Source organism: Lycorma delicatula, chromosome 13 (genome assembly GCF_047948215.1).
Source record: "Lycorma delicatula isolate Av1 chromosome 13, ASM4794821v1, whole genome shotgun sequence".
Taxonomy (NCBI): domain Eukaryota; kingdom Metazoa; phylum Arthropoda; class Insecta; order Hemiptera; family Fulgoridae; genus Lycorma; species Lycorma delicatula.
Window position 1 is genome coordinate 48,205,447 of NC_134467.1, and position 25,114 is coordinate 48,230,560.

Sequence of the window (25,114 nt, forward strand, 5' to 3'; positions counted from 1 at the left end):
CCGGATCTAAATTGTTCTTTAACATCATTAACCGCTAGTTCTATGTAAAGATTAAAAATATCGGAACATCCTTGTCGGACTCCCTTTCTTATTACGGCTTCTTTCTTATGTTCTTCAATTAATACTGTTGCTGTTTGGTTCTTGTAAATAAATATTAGCAATCGTTGTTCTATCTCTGTATTTGAACCCTAATTTTTTAAAATGCTGAACATTTTATTCCGGTCTACGTTATCGAATGCCTTTTCTAGGTCTATAAATGCCAAGTATGTCGGTTTGATTTTCTGTAATCTTCTTTCTGATTAATCTGAGGCCTAAAATTGCTTCCCTTGTTCCTATACTTTTTTGAAAGTAAATTGGTTTTCTCCTAAAATTTCTTCCACTCTTCTCTCAATTCTTCTGTACAGAATTCTAGTTAAGATTTTTTATGCATGGCTAGTTAAGCTAATCGTTCTGTATTCTTCAAATTTATCTACTCCTGCTTTCTTTGCTGTCATGAGTATAACACTCTTTTTCAAGTCTGACAGAACTTCCCCTTTTTCATAAATATTACGTACCGGTTTGTTTAATCTATCAATCCCTTCCTCACCTGCACTTCGCAGTAATTCTGTCTATTCCAGAAGCTTTTCTGCCATTCAAATCATTTAATGCTCTCTTAAATTCAGATCTCAGTATCGTTTCTCCCCTTTCCATCCTCTTCAATCAATCCGTGTTTCAGGAAAAAATGCGTTTGACATTTCACGTATCTGAAGATCGAAATGTGGCGGGGCATCGTCTTGTTGAAATCAAATGTTTTCGAAGTCGGAGCCAACAATATTCTGAATGTTTGGAACGATACGATCGATAAGCAAAACCTCATATTTCACTGCTTTTAAATTTCCATCGATAAATGTAGCACGATCAGGCGAATATTTATGTACTCGTTAAATTGGAACAAAAACAATATTTTGTGTTAAACAATTTTTCAAAAATTATTTTTTAAAACATTTAAATTTAGGTTTTAAAATAAATTGGATTTAATTGTATTATTTGAAATTAAAAAAAATTACTAATTTTCAAAATCCAGAATTTATCCCGCTGCCATTTTGGGTACTGAAATCGTACCGACTTTGATTTAATTTGTACTATTTTTCTTGTGTTAAAGAGATCTTTAAAATGATGTATCACACAAAGGGTGTTGCCGTTTAAAATATGAGTTACAGTCCGTGGGCCACTCCTCAAAAAGGAGTTGAAATTGTATTTCTCGTCAAAAGATAAAGCAGTTGATCGATACGTTATCCTCTGTAAGTTACAGTATTCTTTCTGGAACGGTTTTAAAGTTATTTACGGGTTTCCATTCTTTTGATTGGCTCGTACAATGTTACCTATTGTAAAAAAAAATAGCCTTCCGTATGCGTGCAGTATATTTTTAAAATGTCCAGGATTTTTTTTTTTTAATTTGGAATCCTATATCTTTTTATACGCATTGTATTTTTTTTTGTATGTATAAAAGCATATGTTATAGAGAGAGATATTCATTTATTGCAACGTGCTTTCCGGCGAGTGAATAAGACTCCGGCTAACAGTTAGTGCAGACTACTTAGTCTATTACCTGCCGTGGCGCCAGACCCAGCTGTCTGTTGAAGGCAGTCAAGAGAGGGATGAAATAGAAACGAAAGACAGACGGCGCCTAAAAACAACCCTCTTATTACCGATACTCTGCCGCCAACCAGACAACAAATAACAACCCCTCAAAAATATAACCACCCTAATGCATATAAGTTGTTAGGTTAAAATCTTCAAAGGTCGCTTTTATGATATTTTTGTTCTGTACTTTCCCAATTATTTTTGTATGCTTGGATCGATTTTAAATTTAATTTGGTAAAAATAAAAAAGATATTTATACAGCTATAACGTTTGTTTTAAATGAAAGAGTTACTTCTGCTAAATGAACTTTTTTAATTTTTTTTAATGAGTATGTTATATTTAAGAAATATGTATGTATGTAAGATATTTAAAAAAAAAAAGTATATATATATAATATCCCGTTGTGTTCTGTAGTACAAAATTAAATTAAAAATAAAGATTAAATAAAATAAATAATACTAAGGCATAGTATTAGTAGGCTACGTAGTTTTTATATAGACTTAAACACCTTCATTTTTAAAATTCTGTTTGGTGTAATGGTCAGCGTTCAGTTTTTTTTTAAAGTAATAAAACTGTGGTCCGTGTTCGAGACCCAGCCAGACCGAGTTACCTTTTTACACTAATATTATTCTTATTAGACTAATGTTATTATTTATTATTTTATTAGACTAATTATTCTTTATATAATTCTACCGTTCACTTGTGACGTCACAACACAGCAGTAGTTTAGAGCATTTTTTGGGGTGGAGATGCGATTTTGCAAATAGTTTTTATGCAGATATTGTTATTTTTTAATCGTTAAAAAATGTGCCTAAGAATAATATGACTTATCTCGAGATACTGAGCGTGACCTTTCTCTACTGCCTCATCCCGTGACCTTTCAAGTTGACAGTTTAATGGCGTCAATGCCCCATATATTCAGAGGTTTTATGGGTTTCTTAGGTGTCAAAACTTCAAGATCCGGTGAAAATCGCATATGCCAGAATTGGACCGATTACAATACTTTTCCTTCTCTGCTACAGCTCTATCTAGACGGGAAAGTTTAGTTTGGATTATAATTAGATTGTTGCATTAATTACTATTCGATAGTGTTTGAATAATTCGACAGTTAACTATCGATTCTATATAATTCGTGCAACGTCCACCATGACATGGTATACTGCAGCGTGTTTAGGTTATTTTAAGTAATATTAAATATCCGGCGTCCATAGCGCGAGTGGTAGCGTCTTGGCCTTTTACCGTAGGTCCGGGCTCGAATTCCAGTCAGGCATGGCGTTTTCACTCGCTACAAAAATTGTCATTCATCTGAAGTACATCCTCTGAAGTAATACCTAACGGTGGTCCCGAAGGTAATTATATCAAATTTTTTTTGAACGTGAAAGTAATTTTATTAGTAAGTTCATTTCTTTTTGTATGCTTAATATTTCTTTTTTCGCTATTTCATTAATTATGGTTTCATGTAGTAAGTGTTTAATAAATTGATTTTTATGTATTTTTTATTTATTAAACCAAATAGCACGTCTAAACTTTTCTTTTTATCTATATCTTTATATGATCGCAAATGCCTTGGAAATGAACTTGTTGAAACATTTTTAAAGTTTTCTTAAAAATTCTAAGTATTGTTTTTATATTTTAATCAATTTTTGATTATCCAAATCTTTGTGAAAAATTAACAAAAAATTCCAAAGCCATTTTTAATCTTTGATAGTATCACGATTGTATTCATCTCTGCTTTGTAATTTACCAAATTCTGTAACTTTTAGTGCATTATGTACCTTTTAATGTATAATTCCTCATTACCCTCGCATTTAAATATAAATTCAATTAAATTTTCAATATAAATTTTTCTCTTAGCAGTAAATATATGCTCTTTAGTACTTTTTCTAACTTTTTTCTGTTTTTGCCAAAAAAAAACTATACCGTCAGTTCAGTTAATAATAACATTTAATTCTACTTTCTCATTTTTCTTCAATTACTTCTGTGTATATTTGATAGGCAATCAAAACTGACTGCTTATATGTTACTGTATCTTTCTGAATTTGAGTTTGTTAATTATTCTTCACCCGCTTTTATAATCTATTCTTGTACAGATAGTATATTTTTCTTCTTTCTTACTATTTAAATATCTTTTAAGTTTTTTCTAAAAATTTTGACCATTTTAATTAATTTTCCATTATCCAATCCATTCTTCGGTTCTGTAAATGATTTTATTCTTCTCAATAACTCGAAATATATTTATTTAAATTGTTCTCTACAATTTTATTGTAAATTATGACCGAAATACACTACTCTGGTCAGGGAATATTACTGTATTGGTAGAGAAAAAACCACAAAAGAAATTTGCAGTTTTGATTAGAATTGCTTGCTTATGTTTACCTCATAGGTGTGTGAAAATACAACTTGTACTCAATATTCAGTCTGTCTGGTAACACATCTAAGATGTTAAGACAGAGTTTAGTTTAATTATTTGCTGCTTTGAGAACGGTGTTGTTAGGTATTACAAGAGATTTCATTTTGAAATGATGTACTGTTGTATTTGTGTATATACTTGAATGTTGAATGTAGTGAGAGGATCAAGTTTTTGGAGAAGAAAGAAAGAAAAAACTCAATTTATTGGTCTCTTTTTGTGGAGATTCATATCTTCAGCTAGAATATCAATAAAGTTTGGATTTCAGAAAAAATAAAGAACACTGAAAAAAAAACTTGTAACGAAGGTTTACAAGTTCCTCATCCAGAAACTTAGTATTTTACCTTTCTAATTCTCTACTAATAGGCAAAGTCTAAGAAAAATTATTATTTCAATAATTTTACATGGTTTTTTTAGTTGAATTGTTTAAAAATTATAGGACTGTAATACGTTTATTTAGATTATTCTAACAGTTTAATGAAACTGGTTAATTTTTTTTTAATGATTAATTTGCATAAGTTCTGAAGCATGTGTTTGGGAATATAAAGTGAACATTTCGAATTAAAGAATTAGGATATTGGTTTGAATAATGATATGTCTGACCGATATTCGAACCCACGATCTTCCAGATGAAAGGCTCGAAATGCTACTGTCTACCATGGAGGTCAACAGAGCATGTATTCATAGCACCTTGGGGAGTTCAACAAAAAATCTTGGTTTCTTCCATCTTCCAGAATACAGTCTAGTGAATCAGATGTTTTGTTTATTCAAAGGTATAAGGCTGAACTTGCAGGTTTAAAATAATGTTGTATAAAATGCCTTTTAGAATAAGGTGCATTGCTAGAAATTTGTTCTTTTCCTTCTAATCAAAAGTTATGTTACTTGGAATTTTGAAAATATACTTAATGCCATTTCAGTAGAATTCTAGTAGTAGAGCTATATGTTTATTTGTTGTATGAAGTCAAAAGGAAATTGCACCAGTTTTGTTTCCCTCAGATTTAAGAAATATTGCTGTCTGAAATTACAAATTTCAATGTTTCATTATATCGCAATTACTTCTACATATTTTATTCCAAGAGACATTCTGTAATATTGTTTAACTATTTAGTTGCGAGTGACTCCGGTGTACTACTATCTTGTTTATGATCCTATCCAATATTTTTCTTAAAATTATTAGATTTTTATGGCGTATTAAGTTTAACTATTTAATCGTACAATTTCCTTTTAATAACATATTTTTATATTTGTACTGTAATACATTATTTATTTTTGTTTTTTATTTTATTTTGTTTCAGTGAGGTGTTACTGTAATTTACCGATATGTATAACAACCGGTTATATGTGTAAAACAACAAATAAAAAAGGCAGTGGTTGTTTTACTGATGTAACTGTTTCTGTTCCTGTACAGAGGGCTGCACATGGTTGTCTTGATTTATTAGACAGGTATTTATCTATTTAATATTTTTGTGTGTTTGTTAACCCTCTGATACTGTGCAAATGAGGATTTACTTTAATGTATTGCTTTGTAAATTATTTTTTTATTCATTTGATAGAAACTTTTACAGTTATTTAGCATATTGTTTTCTTGAAAGTCATGCTATAAAGTATTTATTTCATTTAAAAATATCGTAGATTTAATTATTTATTACTTGATAAAGAGTGGAATATTTTTTCCTTTTGTAATACTTTTTAATCATATTATAAATATATTTATACAGAATTATAAATATGTCTTTATTATCATGAATTGCTATAAAAACACTTTTTTTTTACTTTTTGAAATATCTACAGCTATAAATAAATTTTTCTTATTACACTTATTTATAACAAAAATAAAACATTATGGATTTATCTTCTTTTTTTTGTTTATGTAAAAAAAAATCTGTAATCAGTAACAGAAAATTAGTTTTGTGATCTTTTATGTATTTCTATTTATTCAATCAGCTTGCATTCTTATATACTAGGGTCATTCGGAAAGTTCTTGGCCTAACAAAGAGATTACGCAAGTATAACTGAATGTGTTATTTGTCAACTATGATCCTTTACACGGTGCACTGCTAAGATTCTGATGTGTGCATTTAGTTATTTATTTGTGGCAGTTGAGTAAACAATTTTGGCATTTTCTGAAAACGGTTAAATTGAAGTTAAAACTATTTTAATAGTTTGTTTTAAAAGGTTTAACTTCAGTGGACATAGAAAAAAGTTAGATGCCGCTTTAAAGGATTCTTTCCCTTTGTTTTTGATGGTAAAAAAGTTGGCCGGAGAATTTAAGTCATCGCATATCCATTCAAGATGATAAGCGCTCAGGATACCTAAAAACTGTGACGACTGACAGAATCATCACTAAAATCCACAATGCTATATTAAATGATCACCAACTGAACATATGCGTGCTTGCTGACATTGCAAACATCTTGATAGACCATGTTTAAGTAGGTGCAAGTGACAGCATAACAAAGTGAAAATTGTTCCATCTGCAGAAAAATCGTGGCTATACGGTTTTTTTTTTTTTTTTTAGTTTTTCATGGTGCGGTAAAGCAGGATCATTACAGAGGGTATTATTCTCGACAATTGAAAGGTGCTATTCAGGCCAAACATCCATATCTTACCAAAAAGAAAGTGTTTTTTTAACAAAATGATCTGCCTCCACACACATCTTGGATTGTTGGAACATAACTTTATAATCTATGCTTCCATGCGTATTGAATTCACCGGATTTGGTTCCCAACCATTATTCCCTCTTTCCAAACCTGAAAAAATGGTTTACAGGATGAAAATTCACTTCAGATGATGAGATCAGTTTAGATAATAGCTTATTTTGCAGAGTTTGGATATATCGCGTACTGAAGATATTATATAGAAGTTACAAAGTTTTCTTCTTCTTCTTGCTATCCTGGATAGCATTAAACCTGTACCAATGTTAAGCAGAAATCATCACCACCTCTTCAGCGGTCTTCCCACACTTCTCTTTCCTCTTGGTTTATAATTAATTACTTGTTTAACCGATCTATATATGCTGAAATAAATTTTCCTTTAAATGCACCACTATTTGTTCGTTAAGAGAGAATGTATCTAATTTTTTTCTTATATCATCATTCTTAAATCGGTCCCGTCTAGAACATCCTTTTACCGATTTAAGAAATCGCATCTCTGCTGCATGAACTTTTGACCTGGACCTCGCACGATCAACCCGTACTTCACTTCTTACATTATCAGAGGGACAGCCCTCTGATAATATATAACTACAGCATTATATTCGTTCTAATTTTATTATGAGGGATCTTCTTATTGTCCCACACATATTTTGAAAATTCAAAATTTTTTTTCTGCATCTATATCTGATCTAAAAGCATCCAAATCATCTAGCTGATGTCGCATCCTAAATATTTAAAATGTGAAACCTATTTGGTTTGTAATCCAATCAATTTGTTTTTAATCTTATTGGGTCCTTGCTCCAGAAGGCCTTTGTTTTATTCATTGATTTTTTAATATTATGTCAACTACATTTGTTAATCAATTCATATAAAGATCTCTGAAAAGCTTCTTCCGAGGACAATTTAAGCTGATCATCTGCAAAGAGTAATGTATTTAAAGCAGTTGTTCTTGGACTGAGCATTATACCATAATAAACGTAAATATTAAAATGTGTAGATGATGAACTACGTAGTTGTCTTTTACCTGTATTAGTATCTACCAGTCCGCTGGTGTTAAAGCTATCATTTATTACAATTCTTGTTTTAATGTATACACACCTTTTGTCACTTTTATTACATGCAGCAGACCCCTTTTTATCATAATTTCCCAGAGCTTCTTCTGCCTTAAAACACGATCAAAAGCTTTATCATTATCAACAAACGCAAGTGTGATTCAAATCAAACTCCCTCTCCTTTTCGATCGCTTGATTAAATATAGTTACATTATCGACACAAGATCTACCTTTACAAATATTGTTTTTGTTCCTTTTCCTACAAAGCCCAAAGCCATTGAAGTCGCATTTAAGATCTTAGCATACACTTTATAAACAGAGTTTAATAGGCTTATTCTTCTGTAATTTTCAAATCTTGTTTTGTCTCGTTTCTTAAAAAGATTTATAACTTGCAACTTTAGAACACTCAGGTATTTCGCAAGACTTTCAACACATGTTGTAAATATGCAACAATCTAAAATGAAATATCAGTCCATTGTACGTCAGCAACTCAAAATTTATACTACACCTCTCTGTCTCTTAAAGTTAGAAAGTCTTTGGTCTAAATGTATTGAATTGCAAGGTTTACACTGAAAATTAAAAAGATTCAAAAATCTTGTATTTTCTTTGTCAGGCTATGAATTCTCCAAATGGCCCTCTCATACATTGAATTTTCTGTTTTTGAAAAAAATCAAAACAGAAATTCAGTGATAAACATTTTACATAATATAAGAGTTATGCTTTAACAGTTTTAAAACAAGAGCTAAATATTAAAAAACACAACTGTCTAAAAAAAACATTGCTGACAAACTCTTTTATGTAGGATAATTAAAGACTGTACGAGTGACGATTTTGTATATAGTATAATTTTTTTTCTTCAAATTTTTTAAATTTATTTAAATTATATATATATATATGTATATTTGTGTATGTGTGAGTGCTTGCACGTGTGTCGCCTATGGCACTCCCAGTAATGTAAGGATTCCAACGCAGGGTCATACTTCTAAATTGGTTCAACCGTTGAACTGCTACGCAGGAACAAACATACATACATTCTAAATACATTGCTCTCCTTTTTGGGAAAAAAATATTTCAAGAACCGTGCAGTTTTATCAATGATGTTAACATAAATTAAAATATACAGGCCACATTAATGAATGACACCTTTTCATTAGTAAAAGATGCCTTGCATGAATTGCTCGCATCACCTCACCGCTCTAGCCTCACATACAGTCCTCAGGGGAAGCCCATTATTATTAAACAGAAGTTTATTTAATATTATTTTATTTTAATGTAAATTTAATTCTATTAGTACTTCAACCAACAAATCTCCACTATTACATATATATATATATTATATATATATTATTTATATATACACAGTATAAACATATTTATATAGTCCATTACACTCCTGATAAAGTAAGGATTCCAATGCGGGGTCATACAACTAAATCTGTTAAGTCGTTGAGCCGCTACGGTGGAACATACATACATACAAACACCCTCATATATTAACGCTTCTTTTTGGGCAGTTGTGTAATAAATTTTAAAATGAGATTATGCTCAAAAATGATTTACAAAAATTTTCCTTTAAATCAGATTTAAATAAAGGTAAAAACATTCATTTTATAACGTTTTGCTAGCCGATGCTTTGTTTGTCAATTAATATTTATTAATCTTTTCTTCTTTCTCTGTTTATTTATTTTCTTACGTGTGTATTTTTTGCTATTTTTTCTCTCCTCATTTTCTACCAATGAGATGCGTATATGAAAATTTTAGAAACATTTACATTGTGAGGTATGTGGCAAGTACATAAAGTATAATAATAATAAAAAAAAATTAGTTATGATGTTTTGATTAATTGGTTTTTCAGCCAAAAAATATTGATAAATCAGTGCAATTTTTACTGTGCATTCATTATATTTCATTTAGCTTTCTTTAATTTTTTGTTTTCTCACTTTTTCATTCTCAATTTTATTCTCCTACTTTTAATATATTCAGCAGTTATCTGTTTTTCTTTTAAATTTTTAGAAGTTTCTGCAAACCATTTTAGTTTCACCTTTTCTTTTTTTGAAGTGATCTACTGTGTCCTTAGTTATTAATGACTAAATATGAGTCCCTCATAAAAATGGTATAACCATTTTCAGAAATAAAAGCACACTACGTTTGATTAACTAGTGAAAGTGAATTGGCAGTGAAGTAAAGATAACTAGGTTTTTCTTGCCGTTTTAAGTTACATGAATATACTATTGGAAATCAGGATACTCAACAAAATAACAAGCCATTCCAGTTACATTTTGTTCACCATAGAATTTGGCTATATTGTGAATTTCATTACACTCGGAGAAAGCAGTTTTGAATATAGTATAATAATTTTTTACTTAATGTGCATCATAGCTGTATAAAAAATTGGAATAGATAGTTAACTCTTTCTATGGAAAATAAAGCATTATTTTTGCTTCAGTCATCATCATTAGATCTTTTTTCAGTGTTGAAAGTTGTGATATGGCAGATAATATTCTTAACTGTTTTTCCAATACATCCAGTCTTCTGCTTCACAGATTTGACCAGACGTTCTGTTTGTTTTCTTTAATAGTTTTGTAATGGGCAACTTTCCTGAGATCTTTTTCCTTGAACAATTATTTTATTTGAAGAGAATAATTAAAAAATTATTTAAAGTAAATTTATATTTCTAATCAAATTAAAATTTTTTTGTACACATCTCTAATATAATTAAAAATATTTTAATATTATTTAAAATTAATTTTAAATTTAATATAATATTTATTGAAAATATTATGTTTTATGCTATTAATTTCTTTAATTTTATAAGTATTAAGTTTTATTTTACATAATTACTTTAATTCTTAATTGGCATTCCTCATTATTTGGCTGAAAATTTACAACTTTTTTTTATTCAATAAGAAAAAATTGTGTACTCAGATTATGAAACCGCCAAAGTTATTTTCTAAAAAAGAAAAATTGAATGTCATTCCTTTTTTTAAAAATCTTGTTTATATGCGAGTTTGCTGCCACCTACTGCGATCAGATTTTACGGTAGCTCAATCCCGCAGTATTGTATTCTAGTTGTTCATTTGTTACACCTATCCAGATGATTTGGATCCGGATCGATTCATCCACCTCCTTTTTGCATTTTTCATTGGTCACAAAATTGTGAGATTCATTCTCAGTATTCACTTTACTAGTTTTTGATGTGCAAAATTTTATTGCATATCTACTCAGAGTAGTTGAATCAACAGTTTCATCCCCCAATAGGTGATTTTGAATGTCACTAGCCTTAACCTTTTCTACTATAAAATATTCAGTCGCTGTATTAGACTCGTTGACGTGGCAGGTATATGTAACGATGGCAACTGAAAGAAAATGAGAGGATGCGGGTCAGCAAATTTTGGAATATTAGTAATAAGGAAATGAAACTACAAGCTGGCGGCCTCTGTCGTGTTGTGCAGCATTTTATTCTCCCGTAACTTTGCAGGGTGCATGCATTATAATTCAGCAGCCCCTAATAGATAGCATAGGTAATATCCAGCCAAAGGAAATAAGGTTGTTTATCTGTGTGAATAGAACGGTTGGTTCATGTCAGAGGAAAAAGAGACGTCCTAGACTTTGCTGGAAGGATGAAGGAGAAGAAGGAATGAAAGGACAAAACATAAAAGTGCAACATTGTAAAATAGAAATGGGAACTGGTAGAACAAAACGGTGAAACCACCAGGTCGGTCCAGCATTAAACTCATCATTGCAAATCGGCTGATTTTGAAGATGAGAGTTCTAAAGTTCAAATCCTAGTAGAAGTGGTTACTTTTATACGAATTTGAATACTAGATCATGGATACCGGTGTTCTTCGGTGATTGGGTTTAAGTAATCATACTTCTCAGGAATTCAGGAATGGTCGACCTGAGACAGTAAAAGACTACATTCATACATATCATCCTCTGAAGTGATACGTTACAGTGGTTCTGGAGTCTAAACTTAAAAAGAAAAGCAAAATGGTTACACCTTTAACATCCGCTTAAAACCAGTAAGAACCAGCAATAAATCTTTACCGTCATTGGCTGCCTTGTTTGTTAAATGCGGTCATCAGAATTATATTTAAACGTGTAATGTATGGAAAACGATTTATTAAATGCGGCTTTGGCCGTTGACATTTTACCTTGCCTCACAATCTTCTGTTTTGATGATGCTACTAAGTAATTTCAGTTGCTGCTGAGTTTTTAAATTGTTATGGTATACCCGGATTTATTGTCTTATCTAATTTGTTTGTTTTCGTTCTAATTTATTTATAACCACCGTAAAGCATTATATATTTGTAACTTTTTAAATTTAAATATTCATGCTTAGATTTATTAACTATTCTCTTGTGAAATAATAATGTACTGCAATTATGAGGATGTGTTTTTTTTTTTTTTAATAAAATGATTTAAAAACCATTTGCAACACTTTATATATGCATGTGTGTGCATTATAAATTTGCTCATTAAAATGTTTTTGCATTCTCTTTGTTTAAAATATTATGGATTATTGCCAGCAATTCTTAATTTTTTTATTTATTTTTATTATAACTATGTGCATCAAAGCATATTTGATGAACATTTGGCACTGGTTTCTGTAAGATAGTGTATTGTTAACAACACTTATTCATGTTGTTAATAAAAAGCTTACATTTTATATAGTTTTTCACCTTCAACTGATTTTTTGTTTTAAATATTCCTGATTATCTTTTTATATATATATATATATAAATATATATATATATTTATATATTTATATTTATGTCGCATAATAAATTATTTTTGTTTGGCTTTATAGTAATAAAATGTTTCTATTTTGTGTGTGTATGAGTATGTGTATGCACACAATTGATGTATTTTCACAAAAAATTGTTAATTTTTTTAATGGTTTATTTTGATTATACAGTGCTTTATAAAAACATGCCAAAATAAAAGTGTGTTGTCAGCTCCTTACCGTTACATATTTAATGATTTTATTTTTTTATTTAGTCGTTTAATTAATGTTATCTAATTATTTAATTTTTTGCTTATCATCAACAATTTCTTATTCCCTCTTTGAGGTTTTCTCGGGTCAGGCGTTCAGCTATTTTTCTTTATCTCCATAAATTCTTTCTTTCCAGTTCGCTTGTTATGATACAGACAACACCATTTCTTCTTTGTCTACTGCTCGGTCTTTTACTTCAATCTTTTACATTATAAGCGTGAAAACAGTTATAAAAAAAGGGATTCTTTTACTTTTCTTTTTTAAATTATGCTTAAAATCGTAGAATAGTCTTGTAAAAAATAGGATTTTACAAATAATTGCTGCACTTAAAAGAAATTGTAGCAGAATGTAACATTTTTAAATTTGATAGATTTAAAAAAGGAGGTTTTTAATTTAATATGTCTTCATTATTTAAAAATGTAGTTTAAATGTTTCTTCTAGTTTTATTACAAATTTAGTGATATTAATGTTTTTTTTTGTGTTAGAAGAACTTGGAAATTTTCAGTGACATTAAGAGGAATGCCAATGAAAGTATTAAAATAATTATATAAAATATAAAATAAAAGTTTTGTTAACAGATACAAAATTGAAGATATTAATGATATAAAATAAAACATTTTCAAATAAATATTATGTTAAATTTAAAACTAATTTTAAATAATATTAAAATACTTTTAATTATATTTATTGGTTTTGGAAGTCGAGAGTTGTAAGGTCCTTGTAAAAGAAGTTGCTTTTATGTGGATTTGAGTTCTAGACTGTGGATATTGGTGTACTTTGGTGGTCGGGTTTCTATTAACCATACATCTCAGGAGCGGTCGACCTGAATCAGTTCTAGATTACATGTTTACTGGTTTTTTACACTTACATTGAAGCTATGTAAGGCCTGACAAGCCGGTAGCAATAACTCATTTGCTTACACACACACGCGCGCGCGCGCGCGCGTCGATAATTAAACGAGTATTTTTTTAAAAATTCACCAACTCAAAAAGTTTTTTTTACATACCTTAAAATGTGATGACATTCAATATGAGCTCTGTTGGTCGCTCTGCAAACATCCAGTTGATAATCGACTTCTGCCCAGGCTGGATCATGGTAGGCGTAAATGTGGCAATAGCAGCGGTGATCTGTTGTCTTAAATGTTATTACAGGCGTTAAATGTTATTGTCAAGTTATTGCAGGCAATTAACTTGGCAGTATGCTTTCGCACCGTAATACAATCTGATAATGCTTTTTTTATTTCCTCCACTAAATGTAATAAAAATTAATAATAGGAGACTAATAAGAACTATTAATAATAAAAAGTATCACCTTGCATTACGGTGCGAAAACGTACTGCCGGGTTAATTATCTGCAATAATTAGATTGTTTGTCAACGGATTTTTACTAAGGAGGTGTCATTCTGTTCAAAATAAAATGCTTAATAATTTTGAAAAAATAATTACAAAGATATTGAAGATTAAAAAATTAAGATGGCTGCCATTTTGAAATTTTTAAAGGTGACGTTTTCAATTTTTTTTATTTGGAGAACAAGATATTAGTCTTAGATTTCCAAATTTAATTAAAGTACGTATAAAGTACGTTTACGTTTCCTGAGAAATAATTTTCTCGTTGAAAACCACAAATGGTGACCAGAAAGAAAACAAAGCAAAATAGGACATATGTCGATATGAACTTTTTTTGCTCATTTAGGTATCCTAAATCAATTCCTGAAGTTCGGGGAATATTTCCTGGAACTACTGTTTATATATAATTATATACATTTATAATTATAATTATGTACATTTATAATTATAATGGTACAGACATGTAAAAATTAACAAAATTTTTTAAAAAATTTGATTACAAAATTGCATTTACTTTAAATGGTTTTTTTGTTTGTTTTTAAATCCTTGAAATAACCTAGATGTATAAACAATTCGGGTACATAAACTACAAGGTCTGTAAATAAAGTAATGAGATTGTTCAGACAAACTTTTTATTTACAATCCAATTATACATGGACTCCATCATCTTCGAAATAGTTCCCTTGGGATGCTATGCAACGTTTCAAATGGTTTTCCCACTCTTCATAGCAGTATTGGAACTCAGAAACCAGAATACCCTTCAGATGGTCAGTTATGTTTTCTACTGTTCCAAAATAGTGTCCTTTGAGATGTTTTCTTAAGTTCGGGAACAGGAAAAGGTCGCAGGGACTCAAGTTAGGTGAATAAGTTGGTTGAGGAACTACAGGAATGTTTTTCTTTACTAAAAACTCATTAAATGATAAGGTGCATTGTCATGATGCGGTATCCAATCCAGTTGTCCAGTTGGCTGGTCTCACGCGCAAACTCTTTTCCGCAGTCTTTCAAGAATCTCTCGGTAAATATATTGATTTACAGTCTATCCTGTAGGCAAAAACTCCTTATGGGCAGTGTCATTACTGTCAAAGAAACAAATTAGCACGGTTTTCATTTCCTCATTTTTGCTTTTTTGGGATGTGGTGGGTTGAAGTGTGCCACTTCTTGCTCTGGCGTTTTGTTTCTGGGTCGTACTCAAATATTAAAGATTCATCACCAGTAATAAAATGTTTTTAGAAAATCAGGATCAGTTTCAATTCACCCTAGAAGATGGCGGCACATTTCCACCCTGCTGTTTTTCAGTTCAACAGTGAGGTTTTTTGGGGCCAATTTTGCACAAACTTTTTTCATGTTCAATTGATTTGTCAAAATTTTATGGACTGTGGTACGGTTGAAATTCAATTGTCCTGCAATCATTCTGACAGTTAATCGCGGTCATACCATATCAAATCTCTGATTCGCTTAACATTGTTGTCACTTTTTGACGTTAATGGTCTTCGAGAGTGTGGATCGTCCACAACTCTGATTCCCGGCCATCCGAAAATGCTTTAAACCACCTAACAACTTGGGCTCTTGACAGAGCATCATTTCTGTTTGCCCTTTTCAATTTTGAAAAAGTTCAGTAGCATTCTCACAGAGTTTAACACAAAACTTGATTGCACAATGTTACTCATAATCATAACTCTTTTTTGCAACGCACAACAAAAACTCATTTCACGGAATGTTTGTTTACGTCTCATGTGGCAACAAAAAACTAAAAATATTAATACCTAAAGTAAATCAGCTGTTCATATAAACCATATGTTTACTAGTAACTTTACAGTGTTGCCACTTTGGCTGCCAAAAAAATATAATCTCATTGCTTTATTTAAAAACCTTGTATGTAGAATATCCTTACCTTGTGATTTTAATTCTATTTGTATAGGTCAGTGTATAATCTTTAAAAAAGATGCCATTAACAAAATAATGAAGGTTAAAAAATTACTTCTATTTCAGTTAAACTGATTTAAATTCAAAAGGCATCTTGAAAATAACGTCTTTGTCATAAAACATTTATTTGTTGCAGCAAAAATGTAAGAACTATTGTCAAAACACTTGTGAATAATTCAAAGTATTGTTTATAAATTTGTACCTGTTAATGTCATCTTTGAATCTGCTGCTGAATTTTATTTTTGAAAAATCCTGTTATATCGCTCACAATTTCAAAGGCAGTTTAATGTCTTCCGTATAATAAATTGTTTTTCACATCAGGTGGTTTTTTTTTTATTTGTTGAGGGAAACTGGAAAACATTTGTGGAAGCCAAGTAATATTTGTAAAGGGAGGGCTGCATCACTTCTACCTTATTTTAGCTATAGTTTGTGAAATCTACATTAACTTGTGGGGACACTGAACACTGTATCAACTTTTGAGTGTGATATATGTTTTCCTTTTGACGGCTACTTAAATTTAAATCTACTTGAGCATTATGTATTGTTATACCTTATTAAAAAAATCAGTCAAATGAAAGCACCACATGTCACAAAAGAAACACACCTTAGGAGACATATACATCTTATGTGGTATTTTAACATTTTATGTATTCACACAGGATTTACAGTTCATCTGGCTTCCAGACAATCACATACATGTGTTTGGGATCTCGGAATATTTTTGTAGAGGATTGTGTTTTGAAATTTTTTTTACAGTGGTGAACCATAGTGTTGTTATTCCATATTTTGCTGTTTTTCTTTTTGGTCGTAATGATGCATCCAAGTTTCTATTCCCAACACAATATTGAAAAGGAAGTCATCTACCTCATCACGATAATATTTTGGAAGCTAATCACAAAAGTCCTTTCAGTGTTTTTTTTTCTTTTCTACAAGAACAGATTTTATGGGAACCAGTTGTGCAGTATTGTATTCCATTTACTATTTCGATAAGTTTATTCAGGTAATGATGCATTGTTTGATGTGACTGTCATTTTCAATGGATTTGGTGCACCTTCTTTTGGTGTTTATCAGTCATAGAAACCGGTCAGCCGTTGTGAGGTTCAGCCTTGATATTCAGTTTACTAGCATCTGATGGAGGAAATTTTATCGCTTACTTATTCACACTTCTTTGATCAACAGGTTCATCACCATAAATAAATGATGATGAAAGGCCACTAGCATTCATTTTTTCCAGTGTTAAATATTTGATCACGGCATGTGATTTTAGATGTTGACGTATCAGGCGCGTACTCTGCTCCATGACATTGGCGATTGACCCGGAATGTGTAGGCATGGGTGAACAAGATTTGTCATGTTAATAGTACGGAAATGAAACTACAAGATGGCAGCACTTGTTGCTTCGTACAACATTGTTCTCCTGATATGTTTCAGTGAGTATTAAATTTCAACTATCCCTATAGTTAAATTTTACAGACATCTTACGGTGATGTTTTCATACTCGTCGTGTGTGATAAGACATGATATTTTGTTTGTCTCCTTCCCCTCACAGCACACAATGCAATTTATCAGAGACTATCTGAAGGTGATTTTATAAAAAGCAAAACATATCTTACATGTTTGATGGATGGATGTTATATTAGATTTATTTACGTTAATGTTATTTTGTATTTTTATTTGTTTTAGCATAAAACGAACTCAATGTCGTAATGAGCCGTCTGTCGTTAACTCTGATGAACAGTTTGTTAAATCAACGGATGTTGTAAATGATATCACAACAGAGTCGTCATCCCTTTTGTTATGTTGTAACGAAGACATGTGTAATCACGTTGATATGCCAGATAATCACATTAAATATAACGATTCCGTCATGGGTGAGTTATAATTACATATTATATAAAAAAATTAAATATTTTTTTATTGAGGTTAACTATAAAACTTAATTTGTTTCACAAAAGCATGCAGAAAAACCAAAATGTAGCAGTATGATGATTCTAATTTAATTTAATTTAGCGCAGTACATCTGAGAAAAAACTCTTGTTTACTTTTAATGTAAAAATGAAGTAAAAATAAATTGTAATAAAAAATTAGAAAATGGAGATAAAATGATTTATTTACCATAATAATAAAAATCTTTAAAAAAATATGTTACTGCTGTATTAAAATTTCATAAAGTAATACAGAAAAAAATATTTGTTACCTTAATATATTTCTTCATACCTGATAAGCTGCTGTCTGTTGAACAGTGGCAGCTTGTAGCTAAAACCATATTCGGTTTAACTTAAATAATAAAATGTAAATATAGAAAATATTTTTTAGTATTATTAGATTATAACTTAATAAAATGTCCGCTTAAAAACACTGTAATATAATGGTTCTTAATTTAAATTTCTATGTACACAGAAACAAATACATAATTAGTTTTTACTAATTACTTTCTCTTTCGCTCTTCCAGTGTATTTTTGGACAGATTTGTATTTCTTGCTCTTCGCCATCTTCTGATCATTACTGAAAAAACAACTAAACCACTTTCACATTCCTTCCATCGACTAAATTAGAAAAGTGAACAAACAGGGAACGTTCCATACACACGCAGAGTAACAAAAAACTACCTTCCATCAGTACACCATGCGGGAGTAACTGTTCTCTCTCCCTCGCAGCCTCTCATACAGCTTCCTACCTATGGCATGCGCATAACAGCCAAACACCATGCTGCTGGAACTGTGAAGAGCACAGCTCCGTAGAAAGATTTTTGTATCTTTTTCATAAACTGGGGAATGGCTACTGACATTAAGCTTAAGGAAAGGATTATATATTGCACAAGTATATAGAATGAATTAAAGAAAAAAAGGATTCATTATATTAAATGTTATCAATAATATAAAGTGGAAATTGGGGGTGCTGCAGTTCCACAGAGCCTATACATGAGCCGCCACTGCTGTTGAACATTATCATTGTTTCTCAAATTTATTACAATATCTTCAGTAATATTTTCACACAACCGTTCACTTCCTATGATTTTTTCTTCTTTAATTATTTGTTGAATTCAATTTTTTCAAGCATTTGCATCTACTCTCTTATCTTTTATCAATAAATTTTTTTACATCACTTTACTTAAATGTTGTGTTATTACTCCCAAGCCTTTACTTGTGCCCCATATCAGTTTTATCAGGTTAAAATTGCACTGTATGGAAGAAGACAATTTTTTAATTTTGTTATTTCATCTACTTTTTAATGAATACATTTCTGTTTAAGTGATTTTATTAATCTTATAAATTCTGCTTTTAACATGTTTATGGTGTGTGCGATTTTAACCGTTCAGCAAATTTCCATTACTATACCGTCATAGTAAAATTGTCTTCAGCCACGGTTTCGATATTTTTTTTAAACCTCCGCATAAAGTTGTCACCATTCATTTTAATCGTGATACTCTTGGGAAGAACTGGATTCAAATATCCATAAACCACCGTTCAAAAGCTCATTTTCACTTCCTACATGTGTTACTATTAACTGTTTACCTTTTCCCGGTTGACAAACCTTTCATAAATGTGTTTTTGCGCCCTTTATTACTTTATCCACTTAATGCTTTTTTCTGTACATGTCTTGCAGTAACACAAAATTCTTCTAGATAATAAATTATCTTACCCTCTTCACGAATTCGCATAATTTCTCTTAAATATTCCCATAGCCGTGAAATAATATCTTCATGTTCAATCGATAAAGAATTATTTTTTCTAGACATAAAAAGGAAAATTCATTGATTTTAAAACACGATGTAATGTACTTCTAGAAAAATTCAGCAGTTCAAATCTGTATTCAAGGAATTTAATAATTTGTTCAAGTTAGGAAGCTCGTTATTAAAATAAACTGAAGAAATGAACTCTTTTTCTGATACCGGTTTTAGTAAAATCATTCTAACTTTTTAATCGTTTCCGCAAGCTTTAGAGTCTTTTTAGGGCTAATGTGTTTACCATCAATTTTTGTATTTCTTTATTACATTAAAAATTGTTCTTACGCTAACAGGTGTTGCACTACGCTAACAGGTTGCTTTCTGAGCAATGTCTGCAATTTCAGGGTTATATTGTTTTAAGATTATATATATGTTGCTGATTTTTTTTTCCGAAGCTACTTATGGGTTTAGCCGGTTTATGTTTCACAACAGAATAACTAATTTTTAAAACCCAATCAGCATAAACACACAGGTTAGATTAAAATCGATGAATATAACACTGAATAAAACTTTTATAAAAATGTCCCCTTCTGGTAAACTGTATTGTACGAAACGGAGTAACACGATAACGCTTCCTAAATTACTTTCATTTAACTGAATAATTTTGTGAAGCATTACAAATGATGTTATCATTACTAAACAAAGAATTAACAAAATTTTTAATCGCATGTAATCTGTTTGCCGTGGCGCCAGATAAGTAATGTATAAAACAATCATTATACTTGCATGTGGAAGTGACAGTATGATCCAGCCTAAACTATAGAAGTAGCTCATATATGCTGAATTCATAGTTATTTCTGCCGCACTATTTGTGATACAAGGATTAGTTGCCTGTATGCTGGGCCGTCATCTTTCAAAGTTGATTTTTTTTTCTACGTTAGATGGAATCCTGTAATAAAATCTTAAAAAATTACATAGCTGGTAAACATAGCATTAAAATTAGGTAATTTTGATTAGAGTAGAATACAAAAAACGGTTGTATATAATTTTGAAATAAATATTTTAGGCTGTATACATGCTTTAAAAACAAAATACGAAGATTTGTTGATAATATTGTTTTTTTAAGATAAAATTAAAAAAATTACTAGAAGAAGAATTGAACAGAATAGATTTATTGATAGCAAGAAATCTTTAACTTGAAAATAAATTAGAGGTAAAACTAAATAAATGAAGAAACTAGTGATTTGTTCATAAAGGAACAACCTGTCATACATGCCACCACAAATATTGCTTAAAACCTTTTGGTAAAGTGGTGGATGAAAATATAATTTCCTTGCATAAAATTACACTAGAGATCTCAGTAAAAAAGAAAAATATAAAACGATGTCATATTAAAAGTGTGGAATTTGTATTGATGAAATAAACACAAGCGTCTCAGAAATAACAACACTCCTAGGTTGTGGCACGTGAACCACACTATTTGTTTATGCTTGCTTGAGACCTGCCGTTCCAAATGTCCATGATAGTCGTTCAGTATTATCATAATTCATTACAAATAGCTGCTGAATGCGTTACTAATGATATATACCGGTTAAAAGTTAATTAATGCGTTATGCCATCCAAATTTAGAGTCTACATATATGTACATTAGGGTTAAATTAAGTGCAGTTATATTTATGCGGTCGTTAATATATTCCTATGATTTTCTGTTTCTATTTTTGTTTTGTTCTAGCAGCAGCTGTATTAGCCGGTACCGGGTTGGGGATTATAAAACAGCAGCAGCAACAGTTAACTTCTTCACCGCATGACGGTAGTGTTATAGTGTATAACAGTGAGGTATGGTTCAGAGCTGCCACTATCGCTGTTCCTGTATGTGGTGCCTTAATATTATTGATATTGATAATGCTTGCCATTAAAATGCTGAAATCTGATACCGACGACACTATTATTAATAGTAAATTCAGGTAAATTCTTTTTAAAGTTATTTCTTAATAATTTATGAACTAAATAAATAATCCTTTTTATCTTATTACTTGCTTTTCTTTAACCCACAATGTTTTTTTTTCACGTTAAGTCAAGAGTTCTAAGGTTCAAATCCTAGTAAAGGCAGTTACTATTAAATGGATTTGAATGCTAGATTTTGGATACCGGTTTTCTTTGGCAGTTGGGTTTCAGTTAACAACACATCTCAGGAATGGTTGACCTGAGATGTGTTGATAAGACTACGCTTGTTTAAAAAAAAAGAAAAATACACTTCATTTACATTCATATATATCATCCTCTGCAGTAATACCTTACTGATTCTGGAGACTGAACAGAAAAAGAAAGGATGATGCGTTGGTGGATTTGAGAGCGATGAAGGTGATAGAATGGGTGGAAGATGGTAATTGTTGAATTGTTGAGAAGGCCAAGGCTCACCCACAGGTTGTAGCATCGAGAAGAAGAAAAAGGTTATACTTCTCCTTTCCTTCAAAAGTTGGCTTTATATTCATAATTAGTCTATGATATCTTAATAGATATGTGAATTAATTTATATATATTTATATAACTTAAAGAGTCACATGTAATCTTGCAATTACAAATTCTTCTTCTGATGTTGTTTCTTTTCTCTTTCTTCCTCCTCATATTTTCTCATTTTATGTCCATGATATCTCTTCTTTTTTTTTACTCCATTTTAAATTTGGATTTGAGTTCTTTCTCTTCAGTCTGAGAATTAGTTATTACTTTTATTTTTTCTCTATGATCATTCCTATTTTCTACACCTTCAATTTTTATATTTTCCTTTTCTATGTCATAATTTCTTTAATTTCCTTAATTTCTTTAATGCTGTTAGGTAGACTTCATAAGAAAGCTACCTATTGTAATGGCTACCGTGATTTGACTTCTGGAAAATTTTGACATATCTTTGTTTTTTACATCTCCAGACCCCAAAAGTTTATACATACATTTATATATACATATTTCAATTTCTTGTGGACACGATAACTGTCGTAATTTTGCACCAATCACTTTCAAATTGATATATAAAATATAACAACCCAAAATCTTGGCCAGGTTAATTAATGGGCAAAATCAGACTATGGGGATAGAAATGGAGGGGCTTTAAAACAAAATATCACTGTAACCTTCTTATTAAGTAAAATATCAATTTTTTTAAAGTTCCTGCTATTCTTTGGATAAGGGTTTAAAATTTATCTAAGTAAAATTTTTTGATATCACCAACCATTGGCCCAGGGCATGGAAAAAAATGGGGTTTCGAAGACAAAAAAATCATACCGCCCTTAATAGGTACAGTATCGAATCGATTTAAAGTGGTCGTTAGTCGTCGTCTAAAATGACTTAAAACGTTTGTCTGAAACAATTTTTGATATGACCACTCTTATGGCAAGGGATGACCAAAATATGTTGATGGAATTGTAAGAAGTTGCTTGTCATATGCTAAACATGTGAAACTTTTTTTCATATGCAACCATTGTTGTATTGAGTAAATTTGAAGGTTTTGTTAACTTCAAGGTGGAAATCTTTTTTATTCCTTACTTAGCAGTGGTGAAATATACCTCCACCTTCCAGCATGCCGAAAAGGATTTTTTTATCGTAGTTTTCTGTTTTTCAAAATAGTCCGCTTGCTTCTTCACTAATCTATCTTTATTCATTCCTTTAATTTTCTTGTATAAATTTTTACTTGTTAATTTTTTTTCTCCATTTACTCTAATCAGTCTTAGAATCTTTCTCGAAATTTTCTTTTTTTTCTTTTCAATCATCTCCACCGCCAATTTCTTTGCGGTAAATTAGTTTTTATTATTTTGTAATTGGCACTGATGGATACCATTTTCTTATTTGTATTGTAACAGATCTGATAAACTACTTCTATCTTTGTTGCTCTTTCCTTTACAAATGTAGTTGGTTTTTCTGTTAACAATTCTCCAATATATTTAAGTTTATCGACTGCTAATTTTTCCATAATTTATTTTCATCTCCTTGGTGTTATCTTTCCTATCATTAATCGTACCTTGTCTTTTTGAAAGAAATTTGTAATTTGCCAGCTATTTCCTGTTATATTTTATGTATCTTGTTACTTGTCTCCTTTTCTCTTTACTTGTATTATATATATTTATTGTATGTAAATTTATAATTTTTAATCGATGATTTGTCTTTTCTTTTTTCAGATCCAAACGTGGTGGAGTTTTGCCGTTATATTCACCGATACATGTAAATACAACCGGTACATTACCGATATCGCAAACTGACGTTTATGAAAGTAAAATAAATGACATGAAATTAACATCGCCGAATAAAATGCCGTTGCTATTTCATCATTATCAACAACAGAATGATAATAAAAGTCGTCAAAAGACAACCACAAATTGTAATAAAATAATAAAAAATCCGAAAATTTTATTAACGAATCCACATAATTTAAAATATGATACGAATACAAAATATAATTATTCTTATTGTAATAATAATATTTTTAAAGAAAATAACGATGATTATAATTTCAATAATAAATCATCGTTATTGTCTAATTGTAATAATAATTTAGGTATAAATAAAAATAAATTTTTTAGTAGTAGTACTAATAACAATAATAGTTGGAATCTATTGAACGATGTCGGTGATGTGCAAACACAACGAGAAATATATCAGTCTTCTCAGCAATGTACCGATGATATACATGAAAGACTTGTTACTACGTTAGTCAATATGTCAACTAATAATAACAATAAGCTATTTAATTGTGATAAAACTTTAATGAATAATAAACCAAATAATATGAATAATTGTAATAATAATAATAATAATAATAATTGTGATAATAGTCAAAATAATGCCTAATATATATATATATATATATATATATATATATTTATATATACAATAGTTATTTCTTCTTGTTTTTTCAAATAATTGATCGTGTATAATAATGTGGGCGTTTCTTTTTGTATGTGCGTATTTTTTATATTATATTCTCTGTATAGTAATGTAATAATTTACATTATATTTTATGTATATTTGCAATTTTATTTAATAGTTATATTACAAGGAAATAACAATTTCATCCTCTGCAAATCAGCACTATTTTGACATAATTTTAATTACGTTTTATTTATGTTTTAAAAATTGTATTTATTGTGCACGAGGAGTTATTTTAAATATTCACTTTTCTGTTTTTTTTTTTTAATTTAACTAAATGTGGACCATGAGAGAAGGTCCACAGTTCATTTTTCTTCCAGAATTTGATTATTATCTCACTGTATTTAGTTTTTTCCTTCTTCTGTGCAGATAGGTCTTGATTTATTTTCAGTTTTCAAAATATGAATTTTATTTCATTTTTTTCCAGATTTTGTTTAATCCTAGAGCTGATAGATATAAATAATAAAATGATAGGCTATGTTTTTGTGATGAAATAAATTTTTTTAAAAATCGGTAAAAAAATTAAACAATA

The 25,114-nt window shown here is 30.1% G+C and overlaps 1 protein-coding gene across 1 annotated transcript in view; it reads left to right on the plus strand.

Annotated features, from left to right (window-relative positions):
- Window positions 1-24,504, plus strand: part of LOC142333594 (uncharacterized) — a 66,849-nt gene extending 42,345 nt beyond the window's left edge. The window contains exons 2-5 of the mRNA XM_075380917.1: window positions 5,326-5,473; window positions 17,685-17,872; window positions 21,401-21,632; window positions 23,835-24,504. Of these exons, the coding sequence (XP_075237032.1) occupies window positions 5,326-5,473; window positions 17,685-17,872; window positions 21,401-21,632; window positions 23,835-24,504 (1,238 nt within the window). The remainder of the gene's footprint in view (window positions 1-5,325; window positions 5,474-17,684; window positions 17,873-21,400; window positions 21,633-23,834) is intronic.
- Window positions 24,505-25,114: the final 610 nt, after the last annotated feature.